Genomic DNA, 22,500 nt, shown 5'->3' with positions numbered 1-22,500 from the left:
ACTCAAACTTAATCATTTATTAAACCTATGCACCCAATGTAACATAGCAACCAGCTGATACTATACATCCCATATGCACCGACATTGACCCCTAGCAGACACACTTACCAGAACTCCCTTCTAATGTCTCTGCAAGTTCTCCCCACTTACCACTTAGATTGCAAGCTCTTCAGGGTAGGGACTCCTTTTCCTAAAGTTACGGTTATGTCTGAAGCACTTATTCTCATTGTGTGTTACTGCTGTGATCGCTATGCACATGGATGGCGCTATGTAAAGACATACATACATACAACTAGCCAGGATGCTAGTGCAAGCAGCACAGTGGTGTATCTTTACCTGTGGATAATACTGCGAGTCAGGGCCTGGGTGCATGCGATTTGGTAAATGCTGTGGTCCACTTTCCGTTCCACCACTGGCAAGCGCCATGGTACCCTCTCCTTGTGCTCTGCACAGCCTGTCTCGCAACTGCACAATGTTCAGCTAACAGAGATAAGTAACAAGAGTAACCTGACCAAAGCAAATGGATGAGCATTATATTTGCCAACTAACCTCTTAGCAAGGGATTTAAAGGGGCAGTGGAATAATGGCAGTGGTATTTTTACCAAGTTAAATCTAAACGTGAAGTTGTTTTGTCAACTTTTAATATTCTCTGTAATAACCAACATTATTAATCCTTTGTACCTACTCTTTAAACTCATCTACAGGCAAGTTGTTAATTCTGTTTTTTTTTTTTTCTTTTGTCGTTTTATGTCAACTTATTGTGCTGCAATCACAGGCCAAAGAGATAAAGGGAAAGGAAAAGAAGTTCCAGATAGGATTAGAATGGACCAGGACGTTACGGGTCATTACATATTTCTAAAAGGTAGATCATTATATTGATGAGGTTATTGGCTTTTGTTTTTAACACAGCAACAAACGTTGTCTTTACAGAGAACTGTGCGTGGAGAAAGTTTATCTCACCTGGTTGGTGCTGGTGGGCAGGAACGCCAAAGCAGCAGTAAGGCTGCCCTGAGATGCCAAAAGGTTGGCATACAGACTCATCTTCTCAGCCAGAAGGGCCCCCACATCATGCGTGTCCGCAGGCTGCGAGACCTGCACTGCTTTACGAAGGATAACCACTTTCTCTATAAGATCCTGATCAAGGAAAGTGAAGGACGAAAGAAAACAAAACAATAAACGTTACTAACTTTGATACGAACACAATCGCCCGTAAAAATGGTTCCCTATGTACAGTACATTCTCTTCACTTATTCATTCACTCCACAGGCGGACTTGCCAGCTACACAATATCTGGTCTTTGATGTATCCCCACAAGGTTGGTGCTTCCTGATACAGTTGGTACAAAGTAGAGACGTTGCCTGGAGAGTCTGCAGTGCACGTCCAAGCTGCCAATTCCCAACTGGTGAATTTCATCTACAGCAACAGCCTCCAAGTGGCTAATTAAGAGGGAGAGCTGAAGGCTCGTGAAGTTTTTATTAGCTTTGATATGCTTTTCCTAACTATTCCCCATTTGTAAACAGAAGCGGGTGGGAGCTTGTATTGAGTGTCCCTTTATACTGGTGCACTGTGACTTGTCAAACTTCATTCATTCCTGTCTTCTAATTTGTAATGACGTGCACATCAGCTTTGGAGGAGCAAAGTCATACTCTGAGACCAAGGAAGACTTGAAATTGAAGGGGGGGGGGGGGGGCGGGGGAAGTACCCAACCTGAATGAGCACATTGGTGGGAAAAGGCCTCACTTATTATTTTATCCTGGGGATGAAATTATGGATTAAAAGAATATACAGTGTTTACACCTTGCAGTTTTGTGGGGTTTCATATTGGATCAGCCCTTAATGCATCTATTCTGGGGCGTTTTAGATTACATTTATACAAACGTATGATGGCTATCTATGCACACACACACACCAAAATGCTACTTGTCAAAATAATTATAATCTGGTCTCATTGAAAACAAGAAAAAGACATGACGCTGAATGTTTGTATCCCGAGATATCGGCTATACAGCAACACCAGACCAGAAAAAAATACCTTCTAATACAGTGCAATGTGTACTATATGTACCCGAACAGTTCCACAACAAACATTAAACATTGGTATCATCTTAATACCAATGCTGCTACATGAAGTAATACAAGTGTGCAGGCAGCTTCACAAGAAAGCTTCTTCTACCGTCAGAACACCAAATGGCATGATTAGGACTCTTGCTAAATTGTAACTGCACTCACCCTACCGACTCACAGCAGGCAATGGATATAATTTCTACAAAAAGTACCTGTGAAGGGTAAGGGCTTGTGCATAGTAGGCGTGCGTGACGTCACACGCGCCTGCAGCACATGTGATCCGTGGCCTGTGGGTTCTGGAGGAGGAGACGCAACCAAGAGCAGCTCCAATTCAATGTTTGGGGGCGTGAAGTCATGTGAGCGGTTCGCCTTCATTGGCTGAACCAAGGACACGTGACCCGGCCTTCACGCGACAAAATGAAAAGATATTGTCTCACGAAAAATTGGTCGCGCCATTGCACTCGTGCGCCCTGTACATAACCTTACAGGCTTTTGTATGCGGTGCTTCCACTGCGGCCAGGGATTCTGGGAAAGGACATGCTAATAAGCACCGATACTGTCGTCACCTTTTAACACCCAACATTTATTTTTCTCAAGCCACAACTGCTTCAGGACTCTGCTAAAGACACAGACTCTCTCTGCAGTGTATTCTGTGATATTTGCACAACACAAATTGTCTAAAAAGCTACTAAACATTTGAATTTCGAAAAACAAATTTATCGTATACATTTTCTACCATTTTCCCCAACAATTAATTGAATATCCCAGGACCAACAGATGAAATATGACCATAGAGCTCCCCCAGGAGTTGCTTTGAAATGCCATGCAGGTCCCTCTGGCACTCAAGGGGTTTACACAAATAGACGCATTTTAATTAACATGGGTGTGTTGCTGCACTTAGATGCAATTTCAAGTCCCAACCAGTGTACATGTGCTTCTCCCCCTTAATTCATTGCTGCCTGATCTGTCCTGGAAGCAAGAACTATCCATTTGGCATCTGTACTTAATGTCTGAACACACTGACCTGCAGGGAGAGGGGACTTGTTCCGTCTTGAGCTTTGGTCCAGCAGGCAACCAGTTTTTCTACATTGCCCGCACAGATATAGCACAGACATGCCTGTGCCTGCAGAGGGACATCAACCTCGTGCTCCAGCCTAGAGCCCAACCGATCTGAAATGACACAGCAGGACATGGTTACACAGCGAAAGCTGTTCTTTTACCCACCTCGTTAAAACACAAAGTGTGTGTGTGTGTGTGTGTGTGTGTGTGTCAACAAACAAACACAAAATCAGTAATATAATAATATAAACTAAATAAACACTACAATTGGGCCAATATGCACATCTGCACTTAATGGTGGACACTAACCCTGATGCTGTAAAACGGTCTATTCCTTGCAAGATTTAAGCTCTCTTCATTTAAATGGAGTTGAAATCTTACTGAGCAAAGGCAAGACAGACTCGCAGCATGAGAGTTCGTTTCACCGAGGCTGGCATGAAACAGGATCTGCTATGCAGACCTCTTCACAGTAGCACAGCTGCGGTGCACTATGGAACAAAAGTATGTAAAGAACCCAAGTCAAATAAAAGGTGGCACACAGTGTATGCTTCCATGCTGTACAGACAGGCAATGCATGGCTGGAATTCAGAACAAAGATTTTTGTTTTTGGGTTGAGAACAACAATTATGAAGCATGCTACTTTATTTCCAGAATTATAACAAATCTATGACACCTGGTCATGCTTAAAGCAAACCCTGTATTGGGATATAGGACAGCAAAATATTGCTCACAATTTATTCTGTGCAGTGGCGGATTTCCCATAAGGCCCGGGTCTAGGGCGGCAAAATGTTGGCATGATTGCACATTCACGGGCGGCAATGTGACGTCATACAGCGTCATATTGCCATGGCAACGGGACAGCACAGTACTAGAGGAGGAGGAGGAGGAGGGCGGCGACACCAGGTAAGCGCTGCATTTTTTTTACATCCGACACGGATTCTGGGCATCTCCCAAATGTATAGGATAAACGCCTCAAAACCAGAACTAGTTATATCTCAGCATATGAAAAGACTTCCCTACGTGGAGTATTCTATTGGTGGGGAGAATCTTTGCAACTTGCCAGCTAACAGTAACTGTGCACAGTTCTCCATGATAAGATGTTACATAGCTTTAAGTTTTTCAATCATTCATCCTAAGTTTCACATATGAAGTGTCTGTGGTGTTAAAATTGGAGGTGAAGATTACAACAAGAACTGGACTCTGCACTTCAACAAACAAACCTACATCTGTGAGAACCAGACCTTCTATCTAAATGCTCTGATAATTTGTACACATCTATAGACTCCACTTGTAAGCTGCTGCTTAATCTTCAGTGCTACACTGCTTTGCCAGTCCCGATTTATACACCACCTCGTTCACCTCCTACTCTCTCCTCCTACCTCTCTCCCTGCCCTCCCTATTTTCTGTCGTCCCACTCCTTTGTAAACTTCTCTTCTCACCAACTTCCCCATTCCCTCCTACACATTTCTTAAAATCGATCCTCCCCACCACCTATGCATGTGCCTATACACTGCACCACTATTTACACACCAACAACTTCTACACCTCTAAATAAAAAGCACACGCACAAATTAATATTCATTCTCTCTCGCTCATACACATCTGCTCTCACCCACGCCCCCTTTCCCTGTTAATGGTATTAACCCATCTAATTTAATACCAACTCTTAAATCTCACATCACAAAAGCAGCATCCCAATATCCTGGACTCATTACTACTGTCCCACACGCAGTCACTCCTACCAGCCACTGTGACCAAGCTCTGCCATCTACCACACTTATTCCCCCCCTCACCTGCTGTCTCAGCGTCTCCCATCACACCACTTACATTGTAAGCTCTCCGGGACAGGGATTTCCTTTCCTATTGTCTGACTTTACTGCGCTTATTGTATTATTATAATTCCCTGTACTTTATTGTCTTTGTGAAGCGCGGAAAACACTGTTGGTGCTTTATTAAGCTATACATACATACATGCATACAATGCTGACCTCCACGTACTATATTGTAGTTGTCCAACTGTGTGCTTGTTAACTTATTTCACAGCAATCAAAGCAGCTATACACACACACACACACACACACACACACACACACTAGCATCTTGTGGGAGGCTTTTTCCCACCAATGGGGTAATTCAGGATGGGGGGGGTTCAATTTCAATGGACACAAATGAATATACATTAATGTCCATACCACATAGTGCAGCAAACTCATCAGGCCTTGCATAGGTCAGCACTGCGGCCAGAGCCTCCCTCCAATTTTTAAGGTCACATGACTGAACAATCTCATTCCAGTTCTTGGTCACTACGGCTGTGATCAACTAGGAAAGAGGAGGAAAACACAAGCGAGGTTAAGAGCTCAGTTACCCGCTACTGTAAAGAAAACATCGCTTCTGCAATGATGGCCAAATGCAAGAAAAGAACAGGAATAGTTTAAGCGTGTACGTGCTAATAAACATTTTCATGCACTATACATAGACTTGCATGGCTCTTCCCCCTTCCCCCCTTAAATCAACAATAGGCGGCTGCAATGTTTGTCAAGGAGGAGAAAAAATATATATAACTAAATATACCAAACTGTTTATTTTACTAAGGCTCACTAAGCAACAGTGAGGGCCATATTTACCAAGCAATCTTCTGCCATAAGGCAGTTTCTAGCTCTGGAAGACTTCTTTAAAGCCCATTCAAGTCAATGGGCTGTAAGGTTTCTTCCAGCACTGGAAGGTGTGTTATGGTAGCAGGCTGCTGCTCAGTACATATAGGCCTTCACCTTTAAACCATATGATTATTCAGCTTACAGCTCAATGCTTTGCAAAAACATATGGTAAACATGACCTTTAATACATTTCCAGACATACCCTGGTTATTTTGCTCTGCGTCTTCGCAAAGAACGTATTTTGGGTTCTGGCCAGCAGATCTGGTCCTCCTGCTATGGCCAGTATGATCGCATCAGCCATGCGGTTATCATGTAAACAGAGATCCACAGCACTTTCAAAGTTACCAGTCAGCAGTGCTTGTGTGATGAGTCCATCAACATCTACAGCGAGGGTGGGAGAGAACCGTGCTCAAAATCTAGGTTTTTTTTCTAATAAACTATAATACAACAGTCAAGTATTTTATCACCTTTTCATAAACCATGCAAACCAGAAACAAAAAAAGGTGTGGGTGAATAAAGGTGACGGTGCAGAGTACAGTAGGAATAAAGGGTCATAACGAAAGAACATTCACTTGTCCCACATGGGCTGACTGAAGGACATCTATTCTGTATCAGTGGGTTGGAGGCACTCAGGATTAGGAGGTGCAAAGTGCTTAGTGAGATCTGTGCCAACGGAGGAAGCCAAATGTGACGAGACAAAAGTATTATAAATCTGAAGTATAAACTCTATGATGTTTGAAAGACAGGTAAAAGCATGTGGTACATGTGAGATACACGTGGATGCACTGGACCAGTAGTTCCCAAATTCATTTCATGATCTACTCTTAAAACCCTTTTAGTGTGAATCACAAGATAATTATATTACAGCCCCCCTCCTTGTTTGTGTTTCTTTCCACGCTTATTTTCACACTCCTCAAATAGTAGAGGAGATGTTAAACCTCCTTTGTTAACCCAGTCAGGGAAGGACAAGTATTTTCCAATCCCAGTGAGCTGGAGCCATCTGCATCATTAACAGTCACGGCAGCTCATGTTTACAAATGTAAAACTTAATCCAATTTAATAACCGCAATACGTGACCTCAAAGGGTCAGAGGTCACAAGGAAGCTAGGACCATACTGAGATAAAGGGTCAAACACATGAACAATCCTTGCTTACCATTTCCATTCAAGTACCACGTGCCCAATCAAAGTAAAGGGATGCTGATCAACCTTCATATATACAAAGTCAAATCTACTCAGAGCTTTTTATAATCACACTATGTGGTATTAAAAATAACTTGTTTTTTGTTCAAATATTTTTGAATTTATCCAAATGTGGACATCAACACCAAACCATAACTAGTGGATTGGTGTAAACACACTAAAATTACAAGTAGCAGTGATGGCTCACGACAAGTTTCTGAATATCCGAGTCTGGCAACGTTTACACACGGGCAAAAAAAAAAAAACAACAATTTTAAATCAAAATATTATAGCTCGAGTTACCTCCGCTCACTGATATGTTAAACGTTTCACCTGATGAGGTGGGACCACGATTCTCTCCCTCTGCCACGTTTGACGGCTGATTAGAGGCAAGGAAATCAAAGAGTAAATAAATATTTGCACTTTGTTGTGTTAATCAGCGCAACGGGCCGGCAGCACCATTAGAGCAGGTGCTCAGGGTTTGAAAAGAAAGTGAACATACAAAAACACAAGTTCTAATAATCAGGAAAGTTGCTTTAAATAGAGTAGCTTCTGGGTAACAGTATACAACACTATTTAGCATTAGCAGTTGGCACATCATTGTAACTTAGCGGCTTATGTAGGTATAATTGTCAGCGACAGCAAGCGCCTGTAAAATGAATTGCATTAAGAGAGCAGAAGATGCCCAACAACTAAACCACGACGAAAAGTGTAAAGGGAAAGAAAATATACCTCCACCAAGAACTGCTCTTCCGTAGCCTGGCTTTCTTCCTCATCACTTTCAATAGCCTGGTCAGATTCTGTCAGAGCCTTTTTTTGATTATTGTATTGAAGATAAGAAAGTTTGGAAGAATTAGAAAGAACAGAGGAAAACCCCACCGTCATCTATGAAAGAAGTTACTTGTACTATACGTAATAGTATAGGAGAAAAATAATACACGGTGGGCCTTATTTACACAAGGGGTTCATTTATTCAATTTTCTCCGAAGCAGCCAATCATGCGGCAATGGCCCGAAAGCTGCCAGTGACTTAAATGGCAGTATTCTGGGAAGCACAGTTACAGCGCTACATAGTATATTGGATGAGCCGATAAGTGGTGCTATGCGTATTCAAGTGAAAGGCGCGTTGCGCTTAGACAAAACATTCACGGTATTTGGGGCTGAAGGAGTATCGAATCGAAGTGCCAGCTCTCCTCGCGACCGTGGGGAAATCCTTTTACCTACCTGTGCTTCAGGCACGAACATTAGATTGTAAGCTCTATAGGGCAGTTACTTACTGCGCCTGCAAAATCCTAAGTACAGCGCAGACACTAAAATATCTTTCCTTTCTGACTTTCATTGGCAGACAGAAAAGTAGTATTTCATTTAATTGACTATTACGGCTGTTAAGAGATCGCAGCCACTTTTTTCATTGCTATATATGTAGTAACGTACATACAGAAGAGGCAACAATATGGAGTTTTGCAACGGAGGAAATGCAACAACGTTTGAGAAGTACGTGCGTTATATTTAAGAAATGTTTAACAGCTTCACAAAGGAAGATCTAAAAGCCCAAGTGTGAAAGCCCACAGCAAACTTAAACTTAAGAAAAAGAACTGTAGTACAAAGTGTAACATTGCAGTGATCAGGGCGATTTATAAAACCAGTTCTGGAAAACAACATCACTGTGCTCAAACATATCGGAGTCATGCGGAAATGTGCTGGGGTATTTCCCAATGTAGAATGTGATAGGAATGAAAAATACCAAAATACTGTAAATATAGTGTGTGTCCGATTTGGTTTTAAAAACGAGAACTTTGCCGCAAATAAAATGTGTACCAAAGAATGAACACCGCTAAGAAAACTGCTATTATTAACCCCTTTAGTGCTGGAGAGTTACAGGACTGGTAAAGTTCAATGTTCCTAATGACTCAAGCCCACTTCCTGCACACTCTTCAAACCTCCTATGCCAGGCCCGGACTGTAAGGAGATGTGAGCAGCAGTACAAGCAACCACCAAAACTGCCCAGCAACGGCATACATTTCTAATACAGACTGGCTCTTGCTTCATAATTCGTTGCCAAGGATAACCACAACTGAAACTGCTTATGGGAATATGACATCGTTCTGATTAAGCCCCACGTGAAGACAGCAGATAAAGGTGGCGAAACAATGGCTTCCTGCACGAACATCTTTTAGTCAGGCTCACCTCATGCTCTCCATCGGCTACATTTGTGTTGCTTAGAGCTGATGCAATCTGGAAAAGGGGGATAGAAGAAAAAAACATTTGCTTTCTTAAGAATTAACTCTCATTTAACTTGCATTCAGTTATTTAGTAGACTTTACAACCCACTCAAGCTGTGTGTGTGTGTTGCTGAATGACTTCTCACTGTTATAGGATATGAAAACAAGATTACACCCACTGCTGCTTCTAAGTGGTAACAAAATGCCATGCTAACTAAAGCTACGGATTTGCTCGTGTATCACTGCTCCTCCAGCTGGTATTTGCTTCCAGATTTTTAAAGTTCTTAATCATAACATTTTGTATTGCACATCTAGGTCGGCGATTTGCAAAACCGGAATACAATGCTCATAAATACAACCGGTTGATATGCTCTCTCCTTTGATGACCTTGTCCAACAAGGACACATCCTAAACAAGGGGTGGGCAAAACACGGCCCGTGGGCTCATCCAGCCTGCTAAATTAGGCCTCGGTCCCGCTGCGCTCGTTGGCGCGGGCGGCGGGTCGCGAGTTCCCCACCAGCAGGGGAATCCTCGCGAGCCGGTCCCGGTCCCCACTGGCGGCACAGCTGACTACACGCTGTAGCGCGTCAGCCGCTGGAGACACCAGAGAATGGTGTTTTCTAGCTTTGACGCGTGACGTGTGTGGCTGTGAGCCAATGGGGAGGGGAGGCTTCGGGAGGAGGAGAGGCTTCGGGGAGCGGGGAGGAGTGTGGAGTGAAAGCAGGTGAGTGCCTTTCTCTGTGTGTGTGCCTGTCTGTGTGTGTGTCTGTCTGTGTGTGTATGTGTCTGAGTGCGTGAGTGCCTGTCTGTGTGTGTGTGTGCGCGTGTATGAATGAGTGCCTGCGTGTGTGTGTTTAAACTTACCTTCCAGCTCCAGCCCGAGTCCGTGGAGGGAGGGGGGGGAGAGTAGCGGGTCCCTCCGCTCAAGCCACGCCCTCCCTCCCTGTCAAACCGCCCACCTCCCGCCCACCTCCCGATCAAACCTCCCACCTCCCGCCCACCTCCCGCTCCGGCTCCCGCTCCCTACAGACCGCAGATCGCGGTCTGTGTATCTCAGCGCACCGCCTGTCAGCAGCGCAGGTGCGCTGACTCTGGGAGCGGGGCCTTAGCCTTAATCTATCCATCTCGCTTCTGGTAGGGCCCCCCTCTCTCCACACACCTCCCCGAGCCCTACCTGGGGTTGTAGTGATAATGGAGTTTTGTTGTGTTTCTGATGGCCTATGTGCACGATGGGTTAACTTTTGTCGATTACAGACATGCTTAAATGTAGTTGACTTTGCTGTGAACAGGATACAGGTGAAAAACAAACTTCTGAAAAAGTTTGTTATGAGAAGCTCACTAGGATAACTGGGCTCCCCCAGTCTTTGGCTGGCTACCTGGATGTGTTTCCCTGATAGGTTTGTCCAGCACAGAAATGTGCCAGACCTTCAATTGCAGCTGAGCAAATGGCAGCAAATGGCTTACACCCTTTTGGTGCGACGCAGATGTACAAAGAAGGGGTTCTGATTGAATGCAGCTGCCAATATAAAGTTCTTTGTACTCTTGGCTCATTAACATTCCAGTGGGTGAGGTTGACGTTCCACAAAGCACAGGCAAATGTTAACCCTTAGCACGCTGGTCCTGGGCAGAGGGGAGCCCCATCAGGTATCCGCCTTTGGGGCGACGCAGATGTACACTGAAGGGGTTCAGATTGAATGCAGCTGCGAATACAAAGTTCTTTGTCCTTTATTATTGACTCCTGATCTCCCGGAACAAACTAGGAATTAAATGTATCCTTGGGAGGAGGCGAGGAAGGCTGACAAACAGGGACACACAGATTGGGGTGTGTTTACATTTGGGTTCCCACACAAAGCATATGACTTGAGACCTGTGAAATCTATTAAAAGGGAGAACACAAAATGGACCTCGGTACCTCCTCCTGACCACCTGGTTTACCTAAAGCAGTACAGGCTACCGGGAGAGCAGAACGAGATAGGGAAAACTGTCCAGGTATTGCTGGAGTCTGAGGTAATACAGCCCGCAGCCAGTCCATTCCTGTAAAAAAAAAAAAAAAAGCAGACGGGTCGTGGAGGATGGCTATGGACTGTACAGCTCTAAACAACGTTGGCTGCTGCCGTCCCTGATATGGTTACTTTGGTGTAACATTTGGCTAGGGATGCGGGAGCCTGCCATGCTGTGATTGACTTAGCAGACGCTTTAGTATTACCATTCACGCCAGTTGACAAATACAATTCGCCTTTACCTGGGAAGGCCGTCAGTACACTTTCCAGGTGGTCATGCAAGGATATCTGCACCTACCTACCATATGTTATACAATGGTGGCCAGGGACCTGGCTAGCCCAACACTGTCCGCTAGAGTATTTCATTATAGCGATGATTATAGCATTATAGCTGACTGGGACTATGGGGCAGGTAGCAGCAGACACTGTAATAACCCATATGAGTGACAGAGGCTGGACAATAAACAGCAAGAAGATACAGGGCCCTGGACCAGAGGTACAGTTTTTGGGTATTGTATGATCCAGGCCCACACAACAGATCCCCTCCAAAGCGTTGGAATCCATCACTGCGACGCCCATCAAGAAGTCACAATTCTCGTGGGGGGCAGAACAACAGAGTGCCTTCCAAGCAGCTAGGGAGACAATACCATATCAAGGTTGGGTACTCTGGAGCCAGGTAATCCTTTCCTGTTGAATGTTACCTGTAACGGCAATGTGATGACCTGGGGACTATATCAGGAAACCAGAAGCAGGAAATGCCGGTGGGATTCTGGTCAACAGTTTACAGGGGCCAAACAACAATATACCCCACTGGAAAATATGTTATTTTCTGCCTGCACGGCCCTTCAAGCAGTGGAACAAATCACCGGACATGACGAAGTCACAGTAAAAAATGACCTACCTATAAGGGCGTTTGTACGAGACCAGGGCCAGATGGCCCACAGCCATGTCGCACAACAGGCTACCATGCTGAAATGGAAATGGTACCTACAGGAGAGGAATCCAAGGAAGCTATCTCAACAAACAGCCGGCCTGGTAACTTATGGAAGTCTGAAAGAGGCACAGGGGATAGTACCAATAATCAACCTCTCCCCTGTGTCAGAAGCCAAGCCATTTGAGCAGCTGCCAGAAGATAGGCAGTGCCTGATTCACTGATGGATCCGCTGTAGTAACATACCAAGGGCAGCACTGGGTAGCCGCAGCCTATAACCCAGATAAGGTCGCCCTTCTCCAAGAAGGGACGGGAGGATCTAGCCAGAATGCAGAACTCAAAGAGATTGTTATGGTACTGGAAGAAACTGAAGGATCTGTACACATTTACACAGACAGCTGGGTCTGCTATAAAACCTGCACCACCTGGATGCCAACATGGAAAGTGAATCAGTGGTCTATTGAAGGCAAGCCGGTGTGGGGCGGACCAGCGATGTGGGAATGTATCTGGACGCAAGAACAGACTCGAGACGTATCCATCGGGCATGACAGTGCCCATGCAAAAGATGCGTTCAATGAAGCGGATAAATTGGCTAAAGCCCAGCTCACCAAAGCCACAGATCCAGTTCTGTATAATCTGACCCGCTGGGCACATGAAAGACCCGGCCAGAAGCAATGCTTCATATGAATGGGCAATGGCCAGCGGGCTCCCAGTTACCTAGGACATGGTCACCGCAGCCAGAGAAGGATGTGATCTTTGCTCAGAAATTAAGAAAAGGCCCATTGAGAAAAAGGCTACTGGGACCCCAAGATGTGGAGATGGACCAGGACAAATATGACAGAATGACAGAATGACTGAAAAGTACCCGTTTAGTGCTCATAGATGGGGAAAATAGGCCTGTGTTTTAACCCTCGTCCAGATTAATATCTATATTTTTTTTTTTACAGATTGTGATTGCTGTTCCAACAGCAGCTATGTGGTCGCCCAGCACCTTTCTGACAACATGCCAGCAACTAGCCAAACAGACTGCTGGATCTGCGGAGCCATTTCGAAATGGATACCTATTCGTAGCTGTTGTATGGACTGACCAAGACTGGGACATTTTGAACTAATGTTACTGTGATCAACGTCACTAGACGCCTAGCATTTATCAATATACACAGCAAAGGGGCTTTATCCTTTAATGATACAGAAACTGTGGGAAGAAGATATTGCGGGGTGGTTTGTTTGGTTGGAGGAGATAGGATATAGGGGCCTGCAAATCCTTAACATGATAGTGTAAGGAGTTTTATTATGCGTGACAAGTCGTAAATTGCTTACTATCCCACTGTAGCCAGATTAGGCCTGTATATTGATAGGCTGAATGAACCCTCAGATACAACAGGTGGATTTTAACAGAACAGGAAGTCCGTTTCTGTCTTTCATGGTTCATACTTGCAAATATTTAGTCAAAGTTTGTGTTTATCAACTGCTTTAGCGGAGCCTAGGCCTCAGGAACCACGGATGGAATGTAATGAGAATGGAGTTTTGTTGTGTTTCTGATGACCTAGGTGCATGATGGGTTCATTTTTGTCTCACAAATATGCTTAAATATAGTTGATTTTGCGGTGAACACGATACAGGTGGAAAATAACTTCTGAAACAACTTGTTATGAGAAGCTCACTAAGGTAGCTGGGCTCAACCCGTTCACTTGGCTGGCTGCCTGAATGTGTTTCCCTGATAGGTTTGTCCAGCACAGAAATGTGCCAGACCTTGGCTGGAGCTGGAGGTGTACTCAGCACTTCGCGCAGTACAAACGTGATCACAGAACAAGAACTATTGACCAGGCATCAAGAGATGTAGGGGGTCCCCTGGTACATTGTGTAGTATCCCGATTTATGCCATATGCCCATTATATCCAAAACCAAGTAACCAATAAATTGAATTTACTAAAAACAACTGGTGTTGGTATTATTTGTGTGCACACGTGGCTGAAATCGAGAGCACGAAGCAATCTCTTGAATAAGTAATTTTCTTGTCAGAACAGGGGTACGTGGCCTTACCCGGCGGCGGCAGAGGAGTGAGACAACCAGGTGGTGCCAACACGGAAGTAAAGCCCCACTTTAAGTCATCCCTAACTTCTGTAAATCCCTGCCTGGGTGGGCTCCCTGGGCGTGGCCCACTAATGGTGCGCCACCATGTTACCCTAAACTGTAATATTTTGTTTTTACAGCAAAACATTATTACCATATAATACATATTAATATATTGTAATTAATATAATAACGTGCAAATAAAGACCATGGAAATCCTTACATAGGAAGTAAATTATTCGTGTGGTCCAAATTTCAGCATAAGTGCAGTCCTCATCCCCCTTCTACCCCCCCTTATCAAAAATAAAACAAATACAATTAAGCAGCCAAGACTTACCTTTGCTCCAAGATCTTCCTTTCTGAATCCAAGCAGCTCAAGGTATTTGCCACGAGAATCCTCTTCAAAATTCACCTAGCAAGAAAAAGGATAATGCACTAAGTCAGCAAATCCAGATAGTGAAAATGTACTTTGACTCTGCCATTTTTAACAATATTCAAGCTTGCATTCCAACACACCTTTACACAGGTGATGTAGAAAGAAAATTAGGAGTACAGGGGTTATGTACAACTAATCCCAGTTGTGGTCCATTTATTTGAAAAGATTAAACAGAGAGAAAAAGAAAAGTTAAAGTGAGAGGAAGTGAAAGAAAACAGAAGGGCCAGAAACGGTCTTTTAAGAAGCCCACCTTTAGAAAGGACCACACGTTCTTCTCAAAGTCGGTCTTGGCCTCTGCGATTTTCTTCTGGCAGTAGTTAATGAAGGCCCCTGTGCTGACCACATCCTGCAGCTGGTCGGAACGGCTCAGGAACTCCTCATCAGTGACTACCTGGCTGACGTACACATAGAAGTGCTGCCGCGGCGTCTGCGGAGGGTTCAGCTGCTGAGGTTGTGGCTTCACCGTCTCAAACGTGACCAGCTTCCCTCCAAACTGCAAAGACAGGAATGAGGTTCAACCCAGAAGGACCTCCCCCGCAGCAAATCGTGCCGGTGCCAGAAAGTGAGAGCCTTCAGCCTCTGTAAGATGTTAAGCAGCATGTGAAATGCAAGCTATGAAAGATCAACTTTATAAGATGTAATTGCTGTGCTCAAAATCAGCAGATGTGATCCTGCTCTTTCCTGGCATCTTTGGAAAATACAAGCCAATGTCACAAAACTGGCCAAAAGAGCGAGCGCTAAAAAAAACAAAAAAAAAAAAAAAGTTTAAAAAAAGTTTAAAAAAAGTTTTTATATAACTCCATAACAATTCGCAAAATATTTGTATGGTGCCACTATTCTTTAAAGAAGTGTGTGTGATATATCTATATAAAAAAAAACAACTGAATAGCTTTGCTTTGTTATTAGAGTATTTTCAAGTTCAATGTACAGTATTTACTAAAGTAGGATATTAATACTGTAATCTGTCAAAATACAAAAGGCACAGTGCATAAGCAGAAACCTCAATGATTTAGAAGCACATGACCAACATCATGCTGACAGAGTTTGAATGAGGAAGTGTTGCTGTAACCTGCTGCATTCCCCCTAACTGACTGGTGGATGCAGCTCTGCCCTTATTCCTTGTGCGGGCCTTACTAAGTGCCAAGAGCACAGCACTGGTGCTATGGGAATCCCCCCCTGGACAATACAGGGGGAACACATTCATTTTAGAGTGGATTGCTGCAGTAATCTAACAAACAGCTCAAGAACAAACATCACAGAATATACAATTGTGCTATCTGATTTTGAACATTAAAAGCGTAGCCAAGTGGTAAGAAGTAGGTGAACCTGAATTGAATCCCGGTGTAAGCACTCTGTGACCTTGGCAAAGTCACTATATCTCCCTGTGCATCACAAAACTGTGGCAGGAAGTCATTTTGCCTATGTACAGAGTAGTAGGACAGATTAGTACAGTGACTGCAAAGTTACACTATGGAGTTAACCAGACATTAAAGAATGTATGGTGGGTATAAAAAAAAAAATAAGTTATAAAAAAATCTCCACCGTAAAGCAAAAAGAAATACCACTTGTGAGCACATTCAGTCACACTCAGACAGGTCTGCAGCCCTGCCTTTCACCATTACCTCTTAGCATACAGTGGCTTCCACTGCAGCCAGGGATTCTGGGAAATGACATGCCAATGAGCACTGACAGTGTGGAGTTGCAAAGTGGGGCAGCGTGTTACACGCCCCGCTGGCAGATACAGGGAACACACTCACAGAACATGAGCACTGACAGTTTGGAGCTGTAAAGTGGAGCAGCGTGTTACACGCCCCGCTGGCAGATACAGGGAACACACTTACAGAACATGAGCACTGACAGTGTGGAGTTGCAAAGTGGGGCAGCGTGTTACACGCCCCGCTGGCAGATACAGGGAACACACTCACAGAACATGAGAACTGACAGCGTGGAGCTGTGAAGTGGAGCAGCGTGTTACACGCCCCGCTGGCAGATACAGGGAACACACTCACAGAAAAGGAAGCTCCCACGGGCCTGCGCAGCCACTTTGGTGGCTTCTTCAACGGGAGAACCGTGCTCTGCTGGGCGGGCTGCTGGGCGAGCTGCAAGGGGGGGAGGGGCTGCCCTGTGCCAAACGGATCCATGTTCCCAAACGAGGAAGAAAGCTAAGCAGCAAAAATAAATAAATAACAGTCAGAGCAGTGGTCACCATTCCCATCAGAACGATAAAGTTATCATTTCCTCATTCTGTGCGTGTGGTTTTTTTTTTTTTACACGTAAAGTATCACCGAGTGCAGGGGAGGTTTTAAGGATATCCCTGCTTCAGCACAGGTGGCTCAGTCTATGACTAAGCCACCTGTGCTGAAGCACCTCACCTGTTGGTGGCCTTGGAGGACTGGAGTAGGCCATCAATGTGCTAGCACAAGGGAGTATATATATATTTTTTCAGATCCCTTTTAATGTATCACCATAACCAGACTCTTGTTTTCCATAGCTATAACTTTAACCCTTACGTTGTATAACAGCGCATGGTGGTAGAAGGGAAACTGTGTATGTGATTAAAGGAATGTTTCTTCTAGGTTCTCTTAACATCATAAATTGCATAGACTGCTGTTCTTTGCCCTTGGCCAACGGTCCCTCCACGCTTCCTCATCTATTTACTCCCTCTTGTAGCGTTAGGCCGCGTCCATAATCCCCGCGACCACTTGCGTGAACATAAGGCTGCACCTCAATGAGGCAGGCCATAGAGCGCGCGACAGCGATTGTGGAGACAAATCATTTTGATTTGGTCGCATGATGGTCGGATTACGTGCGCGGTTCAGCGGGTGAACCGCTCACGTGACGTCACGGCCACGCCTCCACGTTGCTGTGGCTCACAGGCCACAAAACGTTCGGCTGACAGGCGCATGCGACGCCATGCACTCCGTCCCATTATTTGGATAAAGGAAAACATTCTGTTCATGGTGGATTGAGAGCAGAATAAGCATTTGTTTTCACCTTGTCCGCCTGTTTCTGACTTAAACCGTCGTTGGTCCCTCCCATGATGGAGTAGATGCTGATTCGACCGTCGAAAGAAGCAGCAGAAAGCACAGCGGGATTCCTGGGGCACCACTGAATGTCAAAGCACCACTGAGTGCTGGTTGGCAGTTCATACAAAATCTGGAGACAGAACAAGAGATCACATTAAAGGCAAGAGGGTTATCGCTGTATCCATGAAATGGACCATTTGGCGTCTACAGCAGCGGTTCTCAAACCGTTATCCCTGGACCATTGGTGGATAGAGAAGACATGAGTCCATTTAAACCCATCAAAATTTACTTCAGACAGCTCTTCTGCAAATTTGGGCTTTTCTATCACTACTGATGGCTGATCTTTATACCCCAGTTCAGTGATTTTGAAAGATATTTTAGGGGGGAAAAAAAGGATTATACATACACACACACACGAAGAATCAAGTATGGTGGTCCACCAAATTATTATTAACAGAGCATTGGTCTGTAATCAAGTCAAGTTTGAGAACCTCGGCTCTTCAGGGAAAGAGCTACAGCGGACACTGTGTCTACTACAAAGTCTGAGCAACAAAAGCAGGGTTCATCCTGAGGTACTTCACTTACCTCCCCGGTGTTGGGGTTAGAGCAGAGTATTCTGGAATCCTTCCCACAGCTGAGCAGCAGTTCTGGGTCTGCCATGCTCCAAGCTATGGCCAAGACGCCCCTGGATGTTGTAAAAACAGACATGCAAATATTCATACAAATTGAAAGTAATAGTAGGGGTAGGTGTAATGCAACATGATAAAGTTTTGCATCTAGAGAGAGTTAAGAAAGCATCTGTCCCATATTTTGTCTCCACCCTTTGCCTTAAAATCATACACCAAAATCACACAAATACATCACGGCTTATTCATGAAATTAATACTTTAGCAGGAGAGAGAGAAAAGAGGCTGAGTTTTAAGCAAGAACAGAGGGATGCTAGGAGTCCTCAAACAGAAAAGAAGGATGACTAAATTAACAAACAATGGATGTCATAATAAATCCCAGATCAGGTTGAAATGATGGGAGATGAAAGACGCAAGATCAGACCAGAAGAAAAGGTTGTGGTAGAATTAATACTTCTAAAGTTTTATGAAAGGAGATCTATTAATTAAGGAGGAGATTAAGATATTAAGATCTAAAAAGGTGACAACGTCAAAATGTAACAGCCACATGAACTCTACAGTGTCCTCTGGAAAAGGCATTACTTCACCTGCATGGATATAGAGTGTGCAGCGCTACACAAAGTAATTCATACCGTGTGTGGTTTTCCATTACACGCAGCGGTGAGGAGGCAAATCTAAGGTCCCACATTTGTATTACAGGGAGGCGGTCATCTTCCGAGGACAGGACCATTTGGGTGGCAACATCAGGGTGCCAGGCCATGCCCGAACAGTGCATCTGTGAAACGTAAGGGTGAGAATAAAACATAAATGACAAAGGCACCAGGCCTCCCCACTTTTTACTTACCATCATGTTTTCTGGGGTCTGGACAACCACTACTTTTTACCACACAAATATACTGTTAAATATTAAAAACAGAGACCTACTTCATGCAACCCTCTTTACATGAGTAGCAAGCACAACATAAAAAAGGGACGAATAGCAAGCTACAGAAGGGCTTTTGCTAGAGTGCAGCTGCCTAGAAACTGGTTCCATTAAATACCCTCCATACCCTATTGCTGTGGTCGCTGACTTTGAGAATTGGCTCGTTTTTCCTGAGATCCCAGACCGTGGCCCGTCCGCTGGGGCTGGCAGAAGCTAAAATGTGCTGAACCTGCCTGTTCCACGCAATGCAGCTGATGTCTTCCAAGGGCTGCAGGAAACAATAACAACATCTTGTTAACATAGCAGTACAGCTTAGAGCAACCATATTCTCTCAAGTGTTCTTGTCTGGGAGGGCGTGACATTTCAGAGAAAAATGGTTAAATCTCGGGGGTGGGAACTACTGGATCTGACAATGCTAAATATAAATTACAAAAATAAAAGACACACGGCACAGTTTAAAGGAGCATGTCAAGATCCCAGGAGGGGGGGGGGGGGAGCACACCCTTACAGCAGATCAATATTTACTAGATTGCTGCTGTAATCGCCACATACTCATTGTAATTCCACCAATGCATGACCACACATGCTCTGGGAATCCCATTGGTTTGCAAGAAAATTTCATCATCTTAGGGGTTCCCCGACAACTGGGAAAAAGGCTGCCCACAGCCTTCCTGTCAACAAGTCGATCTGTAACTTGACCATTGCTGGAATGCACAATACAAGCTTTTCAAGAGCATCAAAGTTCATAAAAAAGTATAAGCCGTCTTGCAGGGTTAAATCGGTTTTGGAAGCAAAAAAAACTTCTCAGTTCGGGTCTGCAATGAAACCATCATTTTGGCTCAAAACAAACAGTTTGTCACACAAACAGAAAAACTGCACCCCTTTAAAAAAGCCCCAAAGGGTAGTATGTAAAGAGACTTCAGATTTGTCGCACTGAAATAAATAACCCGATTTCGCTGCCCTCTAATATACAGTATTAACAGAGAATGAGGGTTATTCCCCCAGCACTATGTGAGGCAGGAAATGAAGCGCACCAAGAAAGAGAATTGGGTATATAGAGTAAACCTTTGCAATGTTTATAGCTACATCAGAGCAAATGCACATGTAACCCTCATTGCCCATCTTATACGGAGATTACATCAGGGGTGTACGATATGGCTACTCCGCATGAGTTATCTTCACTCAGGGACTGGATTAAGGCAGCTGGGCGATAAGGTAGCACGGGTGTGGAATAATGGGCGCCAGGAACTTTTGAAGTACAACAGTCCTTTGTGTGTCCCCATGGACAGGGACCACTCATACACATTAATGTTATACAGTAGGGCCCCGCTTCTCGGTGTCCTGCTTTTCGGCAATCCACCGGTACCGAGAAGGGGGCCACCATGTCTGCGCATGCGCAGAACAGGGGCTGCCGAGAACTGAGTTTGAGCATGCGCAGAACAGGGGACTGCAGGTCTGCGCATGCGCAGACGCTGAAAATAGTCGGTTCTGCTTTCCGCTTTGCGGCGGGGCCATAGAACGGAACCCACCGCATGCACGGGGCCTGCCTGTACTGTATTTTATAACAGACATACATGAATACAGTTCTTCCATCAATGCCCACTCAGCACTCCGATAAAGGTACTTTGACTTAGGTGTTCTGAGTATACGTGGGACACGGCCCCCCTTGCTATGAGGTTTGGCAAAATCCTTTACGGGTTTTCAGGTTCCAGTTCAGGATTTTTTTTCTTGCTCGCCCTCTGTGGCCGAATCGTCCATCTTTATCTCTGGCAACTTCCTTTAAAAAAAGGTCAGCCCTCTGAGCAGGAAGTTGCCGAGCAACGTTCCAGTTCATGCAACGTGCTTATATCTATTGTCTTCCATGTTACCAGACCCGGCTCACGTACCTCAACTGCAGCCTGCCTCGACCCCTGCATCCACACAGACTACGCAACTCTGCTGCCAGCCCTGACCTTCGGCCTACGACGCACTACTCTATCAGGTCTCTGTCCCTCAGCTCAGGTCGGTTCTTTCACCTTCCTACCTCAGCCCTGTGGGTCCGCTTCCTGCTTGAGCGAGCATGGTTACAGTTGCTTAGGAAACATACTCTCTAGTAATCAGATTATTCGGAGCCCCTACAGGAATCCTGGTGGACCATTCTTACTTGACCCACACAGACGGATGAGGAATATTAGAGCCGATCCGCCGGCACCCTGGAGCCCTCTTTCCTGAGGCCCTCTGGCGTGCCGTATTCCTTTTTATTACTTATTCAGGACCCCAATCCTTCCTTCCGGGATCCTAACTTAACGGGCACTGTCCCCATCTACAACATAAACAGGGGGTTCTGATCTACACTATTACTTTATAAACACTAACTATCTACCCTCCCTGATGCTTCTCTCCTCAATTCCTCCTGGATCCCAACCTTCTAGAATAGTCCCTCCTTAAATACCCCTGTGTTACGTCTGCATCCCCATAGCAACCCAGGGTGGGGCCTAACATGCAACAGTCATGTTAGTAACCATTTAGGGGGAGGGGTTACACATACATAGGGAAGAGTTCTGAGCATAAAATACAAGTTGGGATGAAGATGAGACCATGTGCATTTGTCTTTCCTTTGGATTCAATATCTGTGTTCACCTGTGCTTCCCAAAACAGCATGAGTCCTGCCAGCTGGTGCAATAATGTAGCCGAGTATTATCATCATCATCATCATCGTTTTTCTGTAAAGCGCCAACATAATCCAGAGCGGTACAATAGGTGTACAGAGTGACATACAAATAAGGCTAAATAAGCGCAAACAGATACAGAAGGTAATGAGGGCCCTGCTCCTGAGAGTTCACAATCTAGATGTAAAAGAGCACAATGCTAAAACGATGAACAAAGACTGCGAAGTGAAGTTCTATTGAATTTAGTTATGCAAAGTTTGTACAGCAGATTATCAGATTACTGCATGTCACTGCAAGTGCCCAAGGATCATAAATCTCGACAACTAAAAAGCCAACAGCCAACGCATTAACATGCATCTACAAACAAAGCATGCGACTGCAAGTTGACAATTATGAATGCAACACGAGTGCACCCATCTAGTAATAAACCGCAAAAGAAAGAAAAGGTGCATCTCTGATTAACTGCAATTACCCACAGCAGAATAGAAAAGGCGGTATAAGGGATTGAAAGGCATTGGAAACTTGGTCCAATAATTTGAAGATCATTACTAAAAACTGTCCACATTTGCTATTTTCTCCTTCATGACTAGGTTGTATAGTGCAGAGGTTCCCAACCTGTACTTGCAAACTCCTACAAATGTGTACAGATGCCAAAGGGA

The 22,500-nt window shown here is 44.7% G+C and overlaps 1 protein-coding gene across 10 annotated transcripts in view; it reads right to left on the bottom strand.

Moving 5' to 3' along the window:
- Positions 1 to 22,500, bottom strand: part of SEC31A (SEC31 homolog A, COPII component) — a 40,653-nt gene that overhangs the window by 17,848 nt on the left and 305 nt on the right. For 9 of the 10 annotated variants that reach the window (XM_075606224.1, XM_075606269.1, XM_075606233.1 and 6 more), the window contains exons 2-16: positions 19,321 to 19,461; positions 18,904 to 19,046; positions 18,231 to 18,330; positions 17,614 to 17,775; positions 16,629 to 16,781; positions 14,870 to 15,112; positions 14,521 to 14,595; positions 9,145 to 9,192; positions 7,691 to 7,768; positions 7,262 to 7,337; positions 5,980 to 6,158; positions 5,316 to 5,442; positions 3,089 to 3,234; positions 961 to 1,134; positions 337 to 480 (exon numbers count right to left, since the gene is read on the bottom strand). In XM_075606224.1, the coding sequence (XP_075462339.1) occupies positions 337 to 480; positions 961 to 1,134; positions 3,089 to 3,234; positions 5,316 to 5,442; positions 5,980 to 6,158; positions 7,262 to 7,337; positions 7,691 to 7,768; positions 9,145 to 9,192; positions 14,521 to 14,595; positions 14,870 to 15,112; positions 16,629 to 16,781; positions 17,614 to 17,775; positions 18,231 to 18,330; positions 18,904 to 19,046; positions 19,321 to 19,461 (1,989 nt within the window). The remainder of the gene's footprint in view (positions 1 to 336; positions 481 to 960; positions 1,135 to 3,088; positions 3,235 to 5,315; positions 5,443 to 5,979; positions 6,159 to 7,261; positions 7,338 to 7,690; positions 7,769 to 9,144; positions 9,193 to 14,520; positions 14,596 to 14,869; positions 15,113 to 16,628; positions 16,782 to 17,613; positions 17,776 to 18,230; positions 18,331 to 18,903; positions 19,047 to 19,320; positions 19,462 to 22,500) is intronic. The other variant, XM_075606251.1, reaches the window with a different exon arrangement.

The sequence above is a fragment of the Ascaphus truei genome, chromosome 1 (assembly GCF_040206685.1).
Source record: "Ascaphus truei isolate aAscTru1 chromosome 1, aAscTru1.hap1, whole genome shotgun sequence".
In the NCBI taxonomy this organism is placed as follows: Eukaryota; Metazoa; Chordata; class Amphibia; order Anura; family Ascaphidae; genus Ascaphus; species Ascaphus truei.
This window is presented reverse-complemented; position numbering and strand designations above follow the sequence as displayed.